Raw genomic sequence first — 20000 nt, 5'->3', positions numbered from 1 at the left:
TAGTTCCCAACCCTTTCATTACCATGGACCCCTTTTATTTAAATGAGTTTTCCCACGGCCCCCTTTTAATATGCTTATCCTCGTGTGTGTGTATATATATACATGAGTTTTCTGTCCAGGTGGTTCATCAGAATTTCAACATGTCACAGTAGGCCCTAATAAGAAATTTAGTGAGGGCCACTGAGAACTTCTGTCTTTGGTGAACTGAATCATTGAGACCAAAATGTCATTAGAGGGTGGTGGGGTTCCTTTTAGTGCTGGTGGTAGAAGACAAACAGTTGACTCTACAGTTTGTAAGTTGACATCCTGCCAACTCGAGTTTTTGCTATAACCTTGACAAGCTAGGTCTGTCTAGCACAGTGCTCCGCAACCTTTTTTCACTTGCGGCACACTTATATTCTTTTCAAAGTTTGGCGGCACACCTGAACTAAAAATGTAACTAAATGTATAAAGGGGAAAAAATTATATTCATGTTACACTGCGGCACACCTAACATCCTCTCGTGGCACACCAGTATGTCGCAACATACCGGCTGCAGAACACTGGTCTACACTCACCACGACTGACTTGAACTTCGTATCTCTCACCTGCCAGCTGATTGTGTTACCGTTAACACTACATTCTTCTATTAGGTGCTTTGTATTATTTCTGCTATTTTCACTCCATAAAATAATTTGTCAGTCACTTAACGCTAGTAGGACAGATTACCAATTAATAGTTGAGCTGAATGTTATTTTAAAATAATCATATCATAAAGTGATAAATATCAATCAATGACAAATATTATTTTTATTTTCTGGCAGGTATAAGAGATCGCATCGGGTATGACCAAGTCTTATCCTGAACGCGACACCAAAATGCAACCGTTGTTATGCTTGCCAAAGTAGCGACGAAGTAGTGTACAATGGTTGGCGTAACAAAGTAGAATTATTTACTGCAGTGGTTGCCAAACTTGTTTTGTCGCAGAAATCTATGTTTTCCAAAGATCGTGGAACGCGGAATCAATATTTTCTAGGAAACTCCCGGCACACAAGTTTTAATATATAAGACATTAAACGGAATAAAATTCGTTTTACAGAGAGAGTATTATTTTTTATTTAAAAATAAAATCATGAGAAATTACTCATTAATTTGAAAATAGAGAAGACAATGTTTTTATAAAATAAAATTCTATTAAATTCTATCAAAATTCTATTATTTTGTTGAAATCTATTAAAATTCTACTTAAAAAGTTCTGTTGATTCTGTTATTATTTTCGGAGAGCTGGCAGAATTGTTAGCTCGCCGGACGAAATGCTTAGCGGCATTTTGTCCGTCTTTACGTTCTGAGCTCATATTCCGCCGAGGTTGATTTTGCTTTTCATTCTTTCGGGGTCGATAAAAATAAGTACCGATGTAATCGACTAGCCCCCTACTGCCCCCATAATTTCAGGCCTTGTGTCATTTGTAAAAATAATAACTATTATTATTATTCCGCTTTTTCGTGGTATCCTTGGAACTTTTCCACGAATCCCTCATTGACAAATAATCCAGGGACGGCATCTTCATCACAAACAATAGTTAAGTTAATTCTAGTTAGATTTATAACGCCGCTGTTTGCTGCTACATAAAATATGTTAATAACAATTACTAATGTTCAACACAGTGAGATGCTCTACATTGGGTCTATGTTTGCTATTAGAAATATCTCGAACAAATTATGAATTAGCGGCTAACGTCCTGTTGTAGCTATCTAATCTAGTTAAAATAGTCCGCCCAACGCCTAATTGGAGATTAAATATCAGGTGCCCTGAGGTGTAATTGACATTCTCGTTCGAATTCCGTTGCTCAACGTTTATGTTTCAAAATGCATTGTTCTTTTTCGACTAAAAATGGTGCTTATAATATACAAAAATAGGTATCAGTAAAAAAAAAAAAATATACAGGGAGGCGACTTCTTTATTATCGCCATCATTACCTCCCTTAAACACTGGCACGTCTGTTTTATAGTAGTAGGTGGCGTCTGCATTGTGTATATAGCAAGAACCTTGCCCTTACGTTTGACAGTTGTTGGCGAACGTGACAGGGGGAAAGTCTCAGATCTTTACCCGGGTAAGTTGTTCATCGTAGCATCGAAATTTTGCTTTTCAGATGTTCTTTCTTTCCTTTTTTTTCTTATATTCTTCTACTTGCAGGAATTGATTGTTATTATCCCGCATCGCTTTGTTAACATCATTAAGCAACAACATTCGCTTTAATTTAATTCTATCTAACACAAAGCAGTACTAAAATAACCTTCATCATTGTCTGAAGGTCGTTTGCTGACAATCTGGAAATTGGTAATGTACTCCTATATACGACAGATTGTCGTGTACTTTTAACAACGACTAATGCAATTAATGTCTTTTTTAACAGTAATTATTTTAAAAATTCTGCTTATTTATTTATCTATTTATTTATTTATTTATTTATTGTTACTAATTTTGTAATTATCCTTACCAATTCCGCAGAATGATTTTAATATTATATCAAGCTTTCTATTCACTTTCTTCGGGTTTTTTTTTTTTTCTATAATTTTTTTTTTTTCCAGAAATATAATATAGAATTAAGTTGTTTTAAACCATAAATGCTTGATTTTCATTTACATCCCGCGAAAGAGAGAAAGAAATCCAATTTATTTCACCTTGAACTTTTAATGTCAAGGTCTTTTGCTAAACCATCTTTCATTTAAGCAAACAGACAAAAAATAATAAGATACTAATTTCCGAAGAAATATATTTCTTATAATATTTTATATATCATGCAAACTAGAAAAAATAAATTTGAACATTAAAACCGATGAATTCGCAACAATTTGTTGTTTATATCATACTACGTATTCACGTTTTCTTCATATTATTTCAATATATTATAATATTTAATTAGCATATTCAAATACTTTGACGAAAGACCATTCTGTAATGCGAATACATTAACATATCTGCATTTGAATATATTAAATCGTCATACTTTTATGATTTCGTTGTTGATGGTGATGATGTTGGTTTTAGCGCCAGCTCAGTCCTGAACGAGCAGACCTATCATCAAAAGCATTCCATCCGTGACTATCCCATCGTATTCCTAGATGTAGAGGACCCATGATTACATTATCCAACTGGTCCGTTTCTAAGACGGCAGGGTGTAATTTTGGGAATGTTTAGCTGCTATTTCTAATACATCAGGCAACCATAGCGAAGCTGCCCTGTTGCACCATGCATTTATGTATTTGCATCTTATTGTGCGTTAATTAAAAGTATATTTATTTCCTAAGATAATACTCTGGTGTCTGTGAGTTTTGTGGAGTGTTTAAAACCATAATACAATATTTAAGCATTTATGCAGACGAGTCGCAAATGAGACGATTTTTTGCTTGGCCCAAAATAGCCATTGTTTTTATAGAAAACAAGCAGAAGATATATTGTAGGAGGTTTATGTTTCTTTCTCTTCAGACTATTAGAAATGCAACGGAAATGTAATATGTGCTGGCTCCATATATGAGTCTAAGTTTTCGCTAAAACAGAAATGCATGTATGTATGTATGTGATTGTGCATGTATGTATGTATATGTATTTATATATACGTATGTGTAGATAGATAGATATGTACAATGTGTGTATATGCATGCATGTATGTATATGTATGACTATATATATGTTTATATAGGTATGTATATATATATATGTGAGTGTGTATGTATGTCTTTCTCTCTCTCTCTCTCTCTCTCTCTCTATGTATATATATATATATATGTATATATATATATATATATATATCTCTTTGTCTCCCTTTTATTTTATTTGAATAGCCAAATCCTGCGCCAAATGGATTGCTGTGCAGTAAAATAAAAATACGATGTAAGGTATTTAGTAGTAACCTTACAGGTACATCCCTGATTACAAAATTCTCTTGTTTTTTTTTTTTTTCCTTTAATGAGTTTACAAAATGTAATGCACCTTAGTCAGTCTGGGCTGGCATTTCCTTCGTTAAAAGTGCATCGTAACTTTCTAAGTGGGAGGCAGAAGATTTTGGCAGACTTTCTTCCAAATTAATTATTTATCACAATTTTTTTCTGGCATGAGTCGTAAAAAAATTTTTTAATGTTTGTTTCATGTTATTCATATAGGAATATGGAAAACGCTTTCTCTTTATATTTACCCAAATGTAACATCACAAAACATAGCAAATTGACGATTTTTTTGTCCTCTGTGTACAAAAATAACCGATGCACCAACACTACTTTTCGTGGTAACTAAGTATAATAATCATCATTATCGTATTTGATGGCATTTGACGCACTATTTCCAAAAAACATCACTTCGAATCCTACATAAGAAGTTGAGCCTCCTTCAAGCTTTAATGCCCTGAAGACTTTTTTCTTGAATTTGTGGGGTGTGTCTAATATGCTTATACAGATTTTATGCTATTAAATACAATAATGAAATCAATAGAACATGTTAAATTCGTTAAACCGAAGGTTAAGGACTGTCCTTTCTCTACAGAATCATAAACTTCATATGCAGAATGGCCTTGAAGTGCAATTACTGACAAGCCATTTATAGCGAAATGTCATTGCTGTGATAAGTCACTTGTCTACAAAATTGTTAACCTTAACGCCAGACGTATTTCTGCTTATGATAGATTTTTTACATAACTTCTGTAAAATGCAATACAGATATATAAATAAAAGTTATAGAATTAAACCAAAAAATACCCTAATCGATTCCTTTTTAAGACATAAAATTACTATAGCAATTTTATGTCTTAAAAAGGTACAGTCTAAATCCTTAACACAATTTCCTTAGGGGTATAAAACGTATAGTTACATCGAATGAAATTTGATTTAATAACCATGAAGCGTTGAACTAGAGTTTGTAGATAATATAATACATCTGTGTTCCTCTTTGTAAAGTTTTTTTAAAATGTGTTCCTCAAATATAGAAAGAAAATCATTCGTTTCTCCGTTTACCTTGGCACAATTTCAGTTTTGGGGTCAGCAACCTTGAACAAATTGATTTATCAATTACATTCGTTGTCTAATAAGTAAAATTTGATATTTAAGCAGCATCTAGCAGGTGCGTCACAACGAAAAATTGATATCTAGAAGAAGAAAAAAAATTATTAATTCTTTAAGAAAATAAAATTGTTTCAAAATTAATGGAACAATGTTATGTTCCTTAATATTTGTTAGTTCTTCAAAAGTCCTTGTTTCGAGACCCAAACGTTACCAAACACTTCAAACTGATTAACAAATGTTTCTCATAACGAAAATAGTTACAATTTATTCACTATCATTTATTTATTGTCGTTTTTGTGTTAGTTTCCCCCCGCTATTTACGCCCCTATTTTCGTTATAAAAAACATCTTTTATCAGTTGGATGTGTTCCCAGTTTTCCCAACTCGTTCTCATTCAGGGGTTGAAACTGAAGAATTTCTTTAAAATAAGTTATGTCGAAGTTGTTTGGAAATTATCTGAAGTGAGCTGTTATTGTTAATAAGATTATACTCTTTAGGGCTACTAATCTTATCATAATATTTTTATATATAATGTTTACACAAATTTCAACCAGAGAATTAGATCCCCGAGGATGACTGAAGACCAAACCGATCGAAACGTTGTTTAGATGTTAATGTTTAAAAACAAAATTCATATCTAAAAGATGAGGTTAATAAGAAAGAAAATTATCATCTTATTGGTTTGGAAACTCTTTGTAAAATTTTCATAAACCGAATAAATCTAATAAGTCCAATAAATCTATCAAAAAACTCTTCCAACAAAATCTTTCTCCCTTTTGTATGTCTTTGATTTTAACGAACCTTAACAACGATATCTGCATGCCATTACTAATTATTTTCTTTCTGGTTGGTGATCTCAACTGACCAACACCAAGAACTTTCACTCAAGGTAAGCACATCGTGTATTTTGTTTTCCATCGTTATTGCGTTTTTGCTGCGCTGTTCACGTTTAACTAGCTTTGCTCAAATGGTCATTGCTAGCTTCAATCAACATAGCTTTTTCTGCCCAGGTTGGCTTTGTTCGGTGGTTTTTTTCGAACATTTTACTCTTTAGAAAAAAATTTTATTTTTTTTATTTCTTACCTCAGAACAGATTTTATTTATGCTTCTAGTGTTTAAATGTATATAGTTCAAACTGAAAATAGTTCTAACTTTAATCTTGCAGTTAACTGAAAACTATTTTGAGTTTTAACTTCTACCAAACTATATAATATCGTTTGATGCATTTGTTTGACTTCAATATCTTTGAAAGCTTTTGTTGTTTCTTTATATATATAAAAAAAAAAAACTGGTTGAATTGTTTGTATGTTGTTTTTTACTAATTACTTGTCAAAATACCCTAATCCTAGCATTAGCTGAGAGCAGCATGCATAGTTTGCTATTTTAAATTGTAGAAAATGTAACATGCTTCTTCTATTCTCTTTTACAAATCTCTAAACAGTGCAGTTGTAGGATGGGGTGGAGTCGGGGGTGGACGTGCTATTCTACTCGTCAACCACAAGCAGTAGGGTTGGGTGGGTAGCAGCTGTAGTAACTGGAGTTGCAACGACTGTAACTGACACAGAAAGTTATCGATGGCGGGTGAGGGGCACCATGTTAAAGCGAATTGTACGTACTTCTAGCTTATCGACAACTTGGTGTCGGTGGAGAAATACTCTACTCGACTGTTGCAAGGTTATTTGAGGGGAAGGAGGGGGAGGATTAGGAATGTGGAGGGGGTGCAAAGTCTGCCAAATGCTGTCCGGGTTAGGGAAGATAGGCCTTTTAACTCAAGCTCACCGAATATTCACGAGGATGCCGGATTGAAAGTAGGTATAGCTTATCGGCTGCTTTAGGGGTTGGTGGTGGGAATGTGACTACATTCATAAAATACTGTAAGAAGCAGGATGAGAGATGTGGGGGGGTAGAGCTGGGGCGAAAGGGAGTAGGCCAGGCAGTTAATGTGGAGGCAGGGGGCTGAGACTCGGTTAAAGTTCCGAACTAATTCGTTAGCACAATACTATCCTAATGAACACTTTGTGTAATTAATTACTTTCTGCTATCAACACAGGGCCTGAAAGATTGGGAGAAGTATGGCTAGTCGATTACATTGACTTCCAGTACTAAACTGGTACTTATTTTTATCGATTCCATTAGAATAAAAGGCAGAATCACATCGGCTGAATTAGAACTCAGAACCTGAAGAGATGCCGCCAAGTATTTTGTCCAGCGTCCTAACGACTGTGCCAGCTCGCCGGCTTAACTTATTGTGATTAATTTAGATATGTTCAAATACATTGATACAGGAAGTCACATACAACTTGAAAGCTCCACCCAGTATATGAGGGGTAAGAAACAGAAAGATAAGCTATCAGAAAATAAATAAACGAAGTTATATACCTGTATGTATTTAATGTTGTTGTTATCAAGTAGCTACACCACTTCGCGAGGGACTTTTCTGCATCTGCTTATGAGGTCGGCGTTATTGTTACCTGACAATTCAGCTGGATGAATATAACTTACTCTTCCCAACATGTCAAGTGATAGTATCGGGTGGGGGTGGGGAATAATATAAATAGATATACTCTGAAGTGCGATTCATTTACATAATGGTATAATATCGGTTTCAAATTTTGGTACACGGCCAGCAATTTCGAGAGAGGGATAAGTTATGGACTCCAATGTTCAACTGGTACTTATTTTATCTACCCCGAAAGGATGAAAGGCAAAGTCGACCTCGGCGGAATTTATACTCAAAATGTAAAGACGAACGAAATGCTGCTACACATTTTTCTCGGTATGCTAACGATTCTGTCAGCTCGTCGCCTGATGCATAATGGTATAACAGTGGTTTTAAATTTTGGCACAAGGCCGGCAAGTTCGAGGGAGGAGTAAGTCGATTACGTCGAACGCAGTGCTAACAACCAAACAGTACCACATAGGTTATGGCTAAATAAATAAATACATGGATTATAATCATGTGTACTTATTCTGGTTGTGAAATTTGGCTCCACGGGGGAATTTTCGGCTGCTTAGAATGGTATTCGAAATGATGGACTTTGTTGTCACTAAAAAAAAAAAAGTTGGTATTTACAGCCGAAGCAGAATCTGCTTGCCTCCCTTTCCCAAGATGCCAAGATCTTGTCTTCATCATTTAGTCAGGAGGGAAGGTCAGTGCTCGTGACTCTTTGCGGGGTCTTCGGGGCTACAGAGGGGGAGAGAGTGAAGTATGTATCCTTAAACTGGAGGCTTGGCCCAGATATTTGCAACTAAGTAGACTCGACCAAAGGACCAGGGGGTCGTGTAAACCGTGGAACCAATTATGCATAGACTGTTGTTTGTTCAGCTGCGGTTTAGAATTTGGTAATGGTTGAAATGGCACCTGAGAAAGTTAACCAGGCGTCAAAAGAAATTTAGCAAGTTAATTAACAAATGAAAAGACGATATTTTATTTGGGTTTAGTCGATCTTCAATCAAGTGCTTTTAGTAAACTGCCGAAAATCATATACCTTGCTCAATAGTTAAAGACCAAACGCAATGATTGGAGCACTATTTGATCCCATAGTCTTTGGATCCCGGTCAACAACCACGTCTCCGTAATTTTAATAGATAATGCTTTAAAGGTAAAGCAATCGTCTGGAATATGAAGAATAAGTGCTCAATTCTCACCATGCTTCACCTAATTATATATATAATATATATATATATATATATATATATATATATATATAGTCGTCAGACTCAAATGGCCAGATAGGTTATGCGCCGTCGGCCATTTGAGTCTAAAGGGTCACCTATACGGCTAAGCGTTTTATAGGTGCGAAACTAAAGTACATTTATCCATAATCCATGTATGTTATATTACACCCTACATATAACAAGATACCAGTTTATATTGCCCATTTCCATCAATAGCAACGTTTATGTAAGCAAAAAATTAAGCAAATCGTAACACAAAAGACTATTTAATGGGCATCGACTGCTCAATGGACCATTAATATATTAAATCTGAAAATTCTTTAAAAATCCGAAATTCAGTTGTTGCCAATCTCTGATCTAGGCAATGTCTGTGCGTTCTTAAGGCATGGATACATTGGACAGTTGCCCGTGGGCCTCACGTTGTCTAGGGGCTTGATTCTGTTCTATGTATGCTGTGGCTTGCTGCCAATAAATTCTATAGAGCTCAGGGCATTGATTTGACCAGAGACCTATAATGCTTCAAAGACAGTTCTGAATAATGTATTTAATATTGATTTGAAATTTTAGCACAAAGCCAGAAATTTCTGGGGAGATTGTAAGCCGATGACATTGACCCCAGTGTTTAATTGGTTCTTATTTTGTCAACCTTGTAAGGATAAAAGGCAAGGTCGACCTCGGCGGTATTTGAACTCAGAACGTAAAATCGGACGAAATGCCACAAAGCGTTTTGCCCGGTGTGCTAACGATTCTGCCAGCTCATCGCTTTCATAATGTATTTAATATTATCAATGAGTAATGGGTGGTGACTTGGCACAATGGACAGCATGCTGGGCAAAATGCTTAGCGGTATTTCGTCGGTCTTTACGTTCTGAGTTCAAATTCCGTTGATGTAGACTTTACCTTTCATCTTTTCGGGGTCGATAAAACAAGTACCAGTTAAATACTGGGATCGAGGTAATCTACTTACTCACTCTCCCGAACTTGTCAGCCTTGCATCAAAATTTGAAATCATTGTTACAAAGAAACGGGTATCTAGTATTTATTTGGGTGAACTGAAGAGTTTAATGATTTTTACGGAAACTTGTATAGTTATGTAATGTGTTATCAGTGACTGGGATCGAACACATATCTACAGGAAGAGGTAAATACGTGAATTTCTCAGTTGCTACAGCTACTTCTGTTTAATAAAATATTGGCCGATTTAACTGTTGTGTTTATTCAGTGTTGTATCTTTCTAACAGTCGACTATTTTGTTTGAAATATGCTTATTGATTATTTCCAATATTTATTGTTGTGTTTCTTTACTTTATTTTGTAGGCCTTAACCAATAATGGCGCAACCTGATGTTCTGGTGAAGTTGTTGATTTGTGGTGGTGGCAATGGCGCTCATGTGTTAACTGGGCTTGCTTCATCTCGCAGAAACGTCCAAGTGAACGTGATGTCTCTGTTTGCAGATGAAGCTGAGCGATTCAGAAACACACTGGGCAATGACGAGTTCACCGTAGAGTTTAAAGAAAAGGATGGAACCACCAAGTTCATCAAGTCCCGACCAAACATGATCACCAATGATCCTTCAAAAGCTGTACCGGGATGTAATATTATCATTTTCACAGTTCCAGCATTTGCTCACGAGGGCTACTTCAAAGCTATCGCGCCGTATATTGAGCCAAATACTGTTGTAGTCGGTCTTCCAAGTCAGCCTGGTTTCCAGTTCCAATGTTGCGACTTGTTGGGCATCGGAGGAAAAACTTGCGCCATCGTTTCTTTTGAATCTTTGCCATGGGCTTGCCGTATCCAGAAATTTGCTCGGGAAGTTCAAGTTCTTGGCCCAAAAGACACACTTGCATGTGCAATTATCATGCGTGGGTGCCGACCTTATTTCCCTGTTCTACCCACCATACAGTATATTATTGGTAAAGAGCCTAAGCTCACTCTTGCTGCTAACTATTTATCTATCAATCTGTTAGCTGATTCTGTTGTTCATCCTCCAATGATGTACGGCACCTGGAAGGACTGGGATGGTAAACCCCTTAGTGAGAAACCGTTATTCTATCAAGGCCTGAATGATTTTGCTGCTGGTATGCTTGACAAAGTGAGCACCGAGCTGTTCAACACTGCACAAGCTATCCAGAAGAAGTACCCAGACATGGATATGAGTGACGTCATTCATCTCTTTGACTGGTACAAACTTAACTACAAGGAGAGTATCTCTGACTTCAGCACCCTGCAAACAGCCATGCGTACATGCAAGGCTTACAATGGACTGGTGCACCCCATGAAGGAGGTTGAAGGAGGTAAATTTGTTCCCGACTTCAACTACCGTTACATGACAGAAGATCTTCCTTTTGGCATGGTAGTATTCCGCGGCATTGCCCAAATAGCAGGAGTACCCACCCCTGCTATGGATGAAACTATCCTCTGGGGTCAGAAGATTCTCGGTAAAGAGTTTCTGGTGAACGGCCAGTTAACAGGCAAAGACATGGGCATGACTCGCGCCCCTCAACGTTATCACTTCTCCACTTTGTTCGAGTTAGTTAATCTGCGATAGATTCCTTATTGATTCTCCGATAGTAATCACTGCAGTAATTATTTTTCTGCATTACTTGGCATGTGTATTCTCGTTATTTATATTAAAAAAAAAACAGAAACGATTAACTGAAATTCTAAAAATTTGTACTGAAATAATAAACTCTAAACTTATTTATTAGAACTGAAATCGCTTGATAGGAGATAACAACTAAAATAGTTGATTAATCTCAATGTTCTTGTTTACCCTCCACGAATAAAGCTTTATAAGATATCCATTTTGGCTTTTGTTTTGCATAATAATGTTGATCTAATTCTTTATGTCATTTAACCCCAATATTAGTTCCGGTTTAGCAAGATCTATGATATTCTTTTTCTACTCTAGGGACAAGGCCCGAAATCTTTGGGGAGTGGGCCAGTCGATTAGATAGACCTCAGTATGCAACTGGTACTTAATTTTTCGACCCCGAAAGGATGAAAGGCAAGGCAACCTCGGCGGAATTTGAACTCAGAACGTAAAGACAGACGAAATACAGCTAAGCGTTTCGCCCGGCGTCTTAACGTTTCTGCCAGCTCGCTGCCTTAGCAGATCTATGATATTAAGCACTCTAACCATGGCCATCTAGTCTTTTTCTTTTATACATCTAGGCGCATGCATGGCTGTGTGGTTAAGAGGCTTGCTTTATAACCACGTGGTTTTTACTTCAGTTCCACTCCCCAGCACCTTGGGCAAATGTCTTCTATTATTGCTCCAGGCTGACCAACGCTTTGTGAGTGACTGTGACAGATGGACACTCGGTGAAAGCCCATCATACGTGTGTGTGTGCACGCGTACGAGAGAGTAAAATAAGGTGTCATTTTTCAACCACATGGTCTTGGGTTCAGTCCTGCTTCGCACATAAAAGACGTCGTTCGTCTTTGGGGGAATTTTTTAATGAATTAAAGCCTGTTAAGGTATTTTTGTTTCACACAATGACACCGAATTTAGCCGATGGAATTACATCTAATAACCCATTATAAATTGTTTCTTCCGTTCTCTTATTTATGATTTATTTGTAATTTTATGACTATGGCATTGTCATGCCGGAATATCAATTGTTGACTATATTTTTTTTACTTGTTTTAGCCATTTGACCGCTTAACCTATATAAATAATATATCGTACCGCAGTGGCTTTATTTTAGTATTCTAAATGTTTAACAAGACTTATAATTGCTCCCTATAAATTCTTGTCAGTTACAAGTTATTTGCTAGGAGAGTGACTTGGGTTTATTGATTGAGAGACAGCAAAAACAGACATTAAAACAAAACAAATCGCTGTCATCACAACGTCTGAATAAGAAGAAAGAGAAAGTATTGGGGTGAGAAGGGGAGAAAATTAGAACAGCCTCACCTCGGCAATATTTTTGAGGAAGATATAAAAGAAATATCATAATAGATACGAGCTGCACACATACACATTAATTTATATATCTCTACATACATATGTGCGTGTATGTATATATAAACGTAAATACACACACACTATATATATATATATATATATATATATATAAATGTAAGAACTTACTGTGGACAAGGCTGTGTGGTGTTCAATTATAAATAAATATTTTTGAGGAAGATATAAAAGAAATATCATAATAGATACGAACTGCACACATACACATTAATTTATATATCTCTACATACATATGTGCGTGTATGTATATATATAAACGTAAATACACACACACAATGTATATATATATATATAAATGTAAGAACTTACTGTGGACAAGGCTGTCTGGTGTTCAATTATAAATAAATTTTAAAAAATACACATTAAGTACAGGACATTAACAACGAGTGAAAAATATGTAAACACGAGAGATAAGTACGGGACAAAATACCTCGTCAGTTGTTGACTGTTTTATCACTCCTTGTTTTGTGCTTTCGGCGACAAGATAGGAAAACTTCATAAGACAGCAACATCCAGAAATTTTAAAATTATAAAATTTGTGGAGAGTTAAGACTTCGAACAAACAACAGCAGAGTGGGCGTACGGAGTGAACAATCGATGAAGACAAACATTAAGGGCTGCTAGGCCAAGACGAATTGTAATGGGTAAGACGTGGGGGAAATTTTGAAAGGATATAGAATAAATAGAAGAGAAGAAAATAATAGAAGAGAAAAAATGTCGAAAGACGAGAGAAAGGACGTCCAGCTAGATGGACGTCTCTTTCAGAAAAAATCAGAGGCGAGAGAAATGACCTGTAGTGACGTGTGAGCAACAGGCAGAGGAGAAGGGGGGACAAAAGAGAGGATGAGGGAACGAAGAGAAAGGAGAAGGAACGAAAGATAGTAGGGAGTGAAAGAAAGACAGGTAGGGGACAGCAAGGAAGGAGGGAGAGAAAAAGGAAATATAGTGGATTATAGAGAGAGAAAAAAACAGTATGTGGAGTCGCAGAAATTATATATATATGTAAGAACTTACTGTGGACAAGGCTAGGTATTTTTGGGATATTTGTCCTGTACTTATCTTGCGTGTATTTATGCATTTTTCACTTGGTGGTGATGTCCTGTACTTAATGTGTTTTTTTATTTATTTATAATTTAAAGGTCACACAGCCTCATATATATACTATATGTTTGTGTGTGTGTGTCATTTTTACTGATTTTTTTACGTCCACACAAAAATTTTTAAATTGTTATCTTTTAATAAAAAATATTCGTAGTGGTACTTCCACCAGAACTGCACAAGCACTTTCACCACAAGAAATGCCATGACCCAGTGACTGGCTTATTAGAAACTTGTAACAAACAATGTTACTGACCACCAACTTTGAAAAAAAAAAAAAATAATAAACCTAGTTGCGTTTTACTTGAAGATTCTACATCAGATATTTTTAATAAGGTTTGTCATAATAGTAAGGTGAAAGGAAAAAAAAAAGGAACCCAGCTTTAATCTTGATAAGGCCTTCAAGTAATCTTCCCTGTTCCACATAGATCATTCCTGATATCTACTTTCAAATGAAATTACCATAACTACCTACCTACCTACACACCTTGTTTCCTATCCTACTTTTCCAAAATATCATTCCAAGATAAAGTTTTTATTGGACAAAGAAAACTACTCCATATATCAATAGGGTATATATATATATATATATATATATATATATATATATATATAAGGTATGTTACATAACTGATCATTTCAATTAAATATTACCACAATTGCACATACAGGATTTTTATTCTGTCAGGCAGCTATTTGCAATGTCAGTGAATGTCTTATCTATTATTTCCTATATTGGAGATGATAAACTCTCATGAAGGTGCAAGCACACCTCATTGAAAAAGGCCAAAATGCTTCTGGCCTTCTCAGTGGCCACTGCTGGGATGATTTTTTTCATCTCCCTTCAATATTTATTATGTTTTTAACATAACATGCCCAACAGAAATGTTATCTTACAGTGAACATGGCAATAAGCTGCCTGTTAATAGTTCATATGCATTAAGTATGATTAACAGAGGGCTATTTTAATTGATACAGCTTCAATTGCTTTTACAGATGTTTGTTCAGCTGGGCAGCAATTCATAACATCAAAGAATGTCTTATTCACTGTTTCCTATAATGGAGGTGATGACTTCACATCCAAGTATGCAACTAGCCGTAAGTACACATTATTGAAAAGGTTCAAATTGGCAGAAATACATCTGGCCACTGTGAGGACAGTTCTTCATCTCCCAGCAATATTTATTGTGTTTTTAACACAATAAAGAGATGTTAAGCTCAGGGTGAATATTGCAGTAACTGGCCTGTCACTGATGTATACACATGATACATAGATGGTTATATACATCTATATTATTTAGTAATTTTGGTGTGAGATAAGTAACTACAGTTTCTCCTGCTCAATTAATATTTCTCGTGAGTGCCTGGGAGTCAAAGTACCAATGCTTTGAGAGATATTGTCATATTCTGCAGGTTAAAGATCTTGAAATTTCTACTTCTACACATGAACATTTCAGATGTACATGAAATGAAACAAAAAATGCTTTTAGCAAAAGAATATATTTGTATTTTAAAAAAGCATATAATAACATATTACTTTGAAATAATAAACATCCTTTTTTTTTATAAAACAAATTATTTTATTAAGATTTATTAAAAGATGTTTCATTGTACAAAACCTCAGAAATATGGAAGTTTGTCTATCTTTTGAATTTTAACTTTGATTTAGGAGGAGGTTTGCGATGTGTGTTGGTTGGGTTAGACTCTGAAAAGAAAATATTGTCTGCTTCGGTAAATATCACAGCTTCATAATCAACTGGTACAGTTGGTAAGTTTGTTTCTGGATTCTCTGAGTCCAAACTGCTATTAGAATTACTTGTATTGGAAGAATATTTTACGTCTGAAACAAGACGCCGATGATGCAAGTATTTCTGATTTCCGCATACACTGTCGCTTGTTTTCGAAGTTGAAGCTGCAGGAGAAGCAAAAGGATTTCCAAAGTCTGGTTTCATTTTATGAGTGTGATGGAGCTTAGTAAATTTCTTTCTACACGTTTTAGAATTCAATGATTTTTTTACAGCATTCACCTGATTGTTGTCTTGTGTCGTTAACTGAGAATCATTCTTCTGTTGATTTCGACCATTTTCTTCTTGATTGGAACCTACAAATCAGAATTTTGTTAACAGACTAGAAAACGTTTTTAACTTTGTGATGGACTGTTGTTAAAAGAATTAACATTGTAAAAGAATTAATATAACTGCTAAGTTATGAAGACACAAACAAACCAACACTGGTTGTCAAGTGGCAGTCAGGGCAAACACAAGCACAAAGATACACACACACACATATATACATACGTATTATATATATATTATATATATATAAATTCGTTTGTGTGTATATAGAGAGGGCACATGGTTAACTTACCTGTTGATAAACTCTGTGAAAATCGTGGAAGTTTTTGGAATACGGAAAATATTTGTGAGCCATACATTTTGGTATAGAATTGCTGTAATAGTTCAGCTCGATTTGCAGCAGACATTTTAATTATTGATTGACAAAGTTCCTCAAGTGATGAAAACTGTAAAGTATCAACCATTTTTTCCAAGTGGTCCCTAATGAAATAAACAGAATGTAATAATTAACTTACACAAAAAAGTAAAAGCACGTGATAGTTTGTTTACAAAAGCAACTACAAACTAATTATAGTTCTTAAATCTAACAGATTCCCACGTGGGAAGGGGTATACCATTTCAATACAACACTATTTTGACTACAAGTTTTATATCAGAGTGTCTTCCTCCTATAAGAGCTGCCTTCCAACCAGCTTTGTCAACCTCCTCTACCTCTGGGAAATCCATTTAATCCGTTGGTGGAACCCTGACAACAACTACTGTTCTGGGTCAGAACAGACCAGGGACTAATGGTAATTCAGGGATAACTCCATGCTCCCCACAACTCCGTGTGACAGTATCATGGCAAATGGCAGGGCTATTTGGGGTGAAATCAAGAAGGGAGTGATTAGCAATAGCAAAGGTGGACAAAGATAAGGGTGGGTGATGAGATGAAAGCAAAAGTAAGTGAAGAGTGGTAACAGAGGTGGTCTACAGAGGAGTGAGAGTGATGACTGGCAGGACAGCAGAGTAAAGTTAGCGTGTATAGGGTAGGGCAATGATTGAGGACCAATACAGCCTCATTTATATATAAGCTTAGTAAAGGGCAAAAGGCAGAGGGAGGGAGTGAGGAAGCTGGTGTGGTCAACACATGTAGTGGAGGGGGAGGAGAATCAAGGACACAAGGGGAGAGGAAGGTAAATGTAAGCTTGGTAGGGAATGAAATATTACAACCCCGCTGTGTATGTGTGAGTGTGTGTCTCTCTCTCTGTTTGCATGTGTTTGTTAGAGTGCAGTTGGGTAGGTACACACACACACACACACACACACACACACACATAAGGTAATAACAATCAAAGCATCCCTCTCTCTATGTGTGTTTGCATGCATGTGCATGTGTGCATGTGTTTGTTAGAGTGCAGCTGGGTAGGTGCATACACACACACACACACACACACATACACACAGGGTAATAACAATCAAAGCATCTCAGTCTATGTGTGTGTGTGTGTGTTTGCATGCATATGCATGTGTGCATGTGTTTGTTAGAATGCAGATGAGTAGGTGCACACACGCACACACACACACACACACACACACACACACACACACACACAGTAATAATAATCAAATCAGCCTACCTCACAACTGCCACTGGTGTTTCTCCATAAACCATTTGATTTTGACCAAATGGAATACATTTAGGAGCATTGTAATCTTTAATTTTCGTCATCTTTTTCCTTTTCTTACTCGTCTTTCCTCTGTCAGGTGACTGTCGAAAAGAAAAAGAACAAAAAATACCCAAATTTGGGGACCAAATTAGAATAGGTATGTGCCATTACAGCACAGCACTGCATCCACCGTTTGTCAGCATTTGCTTGGGTCATCCCAGGTAACCCCTCTCAGCAGTCAGTCTCCATCTTCAGTCAGTCCCCATCTCCATGAGATGTTTCCTCATCTGTCATGACCAGGTGGCAAATGGTCAATGAAATAAGATATATATAATCATGCAACAGGTGATGAAATGTTGGACTGCCACATGTCTACAAACATTAAAGCTAACGTAGAATAATCTTGACATATGTTAAAACGTTTGATTGCATAATCATACGGATAGGCATAATCCAATGCTCTGCACTCACATTACATGATTCTTTGAAGTCTAAGGGCATCCAGTCATAGAAATCAAGCCAAAATCAAACTGGAGCCTGATACAGTTCCCTAGATTTCCAGCTCTGGTCAAACTGCCCAACCCATTCCAGCATGGAAAATGGATATTAAAGGATGATGATGATGATGATGGTGGTGGTGGTGGTGGTGGTGGTGGTGGTGGTGGTGGTGAATATTAAGATGGCACACCTTACAATAAATATGTCATAACTAGTTTTAAAATATCAGTTAAAAATATCTTTGTTCTATTCTCAGTTCATATGATACTTATTGATCGTCTATATATTTGTTTTTCTATCTTGGGAGGGTCATTATGCCAATAATGAAATAAACACACACACTGATTCGTTTTTCACGTCTTCCTTTCTTTTTATTTGTGAATAGGTTGACTATCTAACCATTTAACTAATCACTCAATGAGCTAAGTTCATCAAAGTCCTTTCATCTCTGTCTGCACCCTCTTCGATGCTGTAGCCTAATACAAGAATCTTGCACACCAAATACAAAAACAAAATCTAAATATTTATTGATCAGAAATTTGCCTAACTTTGATCTTTTGATCTACAGAAGGAGACATAATGCGGGTCAAGCAAAGAATAACAACAAAAGCAAAGAAATATAATGAAGCTGAAAGTAATACCTGGACATAAGGTTCACACTCCATGGCCAGTTGCTGAGAGTTCTTCTGATCTTGTAAGACTTCTTCCATGGCACACTTACTCATGTGGTCCTCAGCACGACTCGCACCAGTTATCTGTCGGTTCTTATGAACATGTACCACACCATAGTTACCTGTAAAGAATATATGAACAGGTAATAACAATTTAACTAATAATGCTCTCAAAACAACTGTCTGGCTGTCAGTCTTCACCACATCTAGCTGTAGAAACTATGCCGAAACAGACATGGAGCCTGAACAGCCCCTCAGCCAGTCAGCTCCTCTCAAACCGTCCAGCCCATGCCAGCATGGAAAACAGATGTTAAATCATGATGATGATCTTAGTCAAGGAGAGAACAACAAATTGGATTCATGATGATATAAAGTAAAGAAAGCTACAATTAGAACTAAGGTACTGATACAGTGATATAAGAGAACAAGAATGACGAAAATTGGGTGAATAAATATCCGTTTGTATTTTTTCATAATCTGAAAAATGGTTAGTTAGTTCTTTAGTGACTTGCTATCCCACATATCTCCTCTTGTTCTGCTTATTCTATTTTGTCTTTCACACACACACACACACACACACACACATGCACAGAGGCCAATGCATGCACAGTTAGGGATATATACTATAGAAATACAAAATGGAATAAACAGAACAAGAAAAGATATGTGGGATAGAGAATAGAGAGTAGAGGTTAGTTAATTATTGAATTGAGAATCTTTCAGTATTCCTGACACACGTCTTCAATTCCTCCTTGTCATCCATGAAAGTTTTAAGTTCTTTGATAATGCATCCAGTGTCTTCTAGCCATTGGTTGATGTTACCAACCACTTCCCCAGTTACCATGTGAAGGTTGCCACAGAAGAATTTCAGCTTCTAGCTCCTAGTTACATCAGCAGTTCATAAATAAATGTCAACTTGTACTTTTGTATTGTCTCTATAATAAATGGGATGTCTTGGGATAATGCTTTACTAGTCATGTTGTGATGCCAGGAGATATTTAGAACAGTGGGCAGCATCCTGGTGTACGTGTCATTTAGAATTTTCTTCATGAGTATTGTAAGCGTCCATATTATTAAACCATTAACTAAAATTGCTTCAACTGCAATTCTGAAGTAGACTATTTTCGGTCTTTGCAGAAATGAACAATGGTAAACCAATGAAATCATACAAAAAAGATAGTTAAAGCTGAAATTAAAGAACTAAAAAGGTTCCCGAGTGACAAAACCCTGAGACAGGATTAAATTAAAGAACAATCAGTAATATAGAGAATTTGAATACCAAGATCTTTGAAGGAATCTCCTCGAGCCATCAGTTC

The 20000-nt window shown here is 36.1% G+C and overlaps 3 protein-coding genes and 1 long non-coding RNA gene across 16 annotated transcripts in view; 2 read left to right on the top strand and 2 right to left on the bottom strand.

The window, feature by feature from the left end:
• LOC106880803 (uncharacterized) overlaps positions 1 to 1231 on the top strand; it is an 18941-nt gene extending 17710 nt beyond the window's left edge. For all 3 annotated transcript variants that reach the window (XM_014930925.3, XM_014930924.3, XM_052974356.2), the window contains one exon: positions 804 to 1231. In XM_014930925.3, the coding sequence (XP_014786411.1) occupies positions 804 to 844 (41 nt within the window). In that variant the 3' untranslated portion in view covers positions 845 to 1231. The remainder of the gene's footprint in view (positions 1 to 803) is intronic.
• An 809-nt stretch (positions 1232 to 2040) lies between these two features.
• Positions 2041 to 11512, top strand: LOC106880801 (opine dehydrogenase). 2 transcript variants are annotated; one of them, XM_014930921.3, is made up of 2 exons: positions 2041 to 2090; positions 10026 to 11512. In XM_014930921.3, the coding sequence occupies exon 2, from the start codon at positions 10039 to 10041 to the stop codon at positions 11254 to 11256; it is 1218 nt and encodes a 405-aa protein (XP_014786407.1). In that variant the 5' UTR covers positions 2041 to 2090; positions 10026 to 10038; the 3' UTR covers positions 11257 to 11512. The 2 variants fall into 2 exon arrangements, with proteins under 2 accessions (XP_014786407.1, XP_089221874.1); XM_089365748.1 differs by having other exon boundaries at positions 2041 to 5919.
• Positions 4842 to 8594, bottom strand: LOC128249816 (uncharacterized). The gene is made up of 2 exons (XR_008265938.2): positions 7410 to 8594; positions 4842 to 5114 (listed from the first exon to the last, which is right to left on the bottom strand). It is a non-coding gene; the product is annotated as an uncharacterized LOC128249816 (long non-coding RNA).
• A 3835-nt stretch (positions 11513 to 15347) lies between the features above and the next one.
• LOC106880798 (DNA excision repair protein ERCC-6-like 2) overlaps positions 15348 to 20000 on the bottom strand; it is a 30466-nt gene continuing 25813 nt past the window's right edge. For all 10 annotated transcript variants that reach the window (XM_089365754.1, XM_089365752.1, XM_089365751.1 and 7 more), the window contains 5 exons: positions 19964 to 20000; positions 18655 to 18806; positions 17486 to 17616; positions 16159 to 16346; positions 15348 to 15892 (listed from right to left, as the gene is read on the bottom strand). The exon at positions 19964 to 20000 is cut by the window's right edge and continues 210 nt beyond it. In XM_089365754.1, the coding sequence (XP_089221880.1) occupies positions 15432 to 15892; positions 16159 to 16346; positions 17486 to 17616; positions 18655 to 18806; positions 19964 to 20000 (969 nt within the window). In that variant the 3' untranslated portion in view covers positions 15348 to 15431. The remainder of the gene's footprint in view (positions 15893 to 16158; positions 16347 to 17485; positions 17617 to 18654; positions 18807 to 19963) is intronic.

This window comes from Octopus bimaculoides, chromosome 18 (assembly GCF_046866305.1).
Source record: "Octopus bimaculoides isolate indiv1 chromosome 18, ASM4686630v1, whole genome shotgun sequence".
Taxonomy (NCBI): Eukaryota; Metazoa; Mollusca; class Cephalopoda; order Octopoda; family Octopodidae; genus Octopus; species Octopus bimaculoides.
The sequence above is the reverse complement of the archived record's forward strand: the minus strand, read 5'-3'. Positions and strand labels throughout refer to the sequence as shown.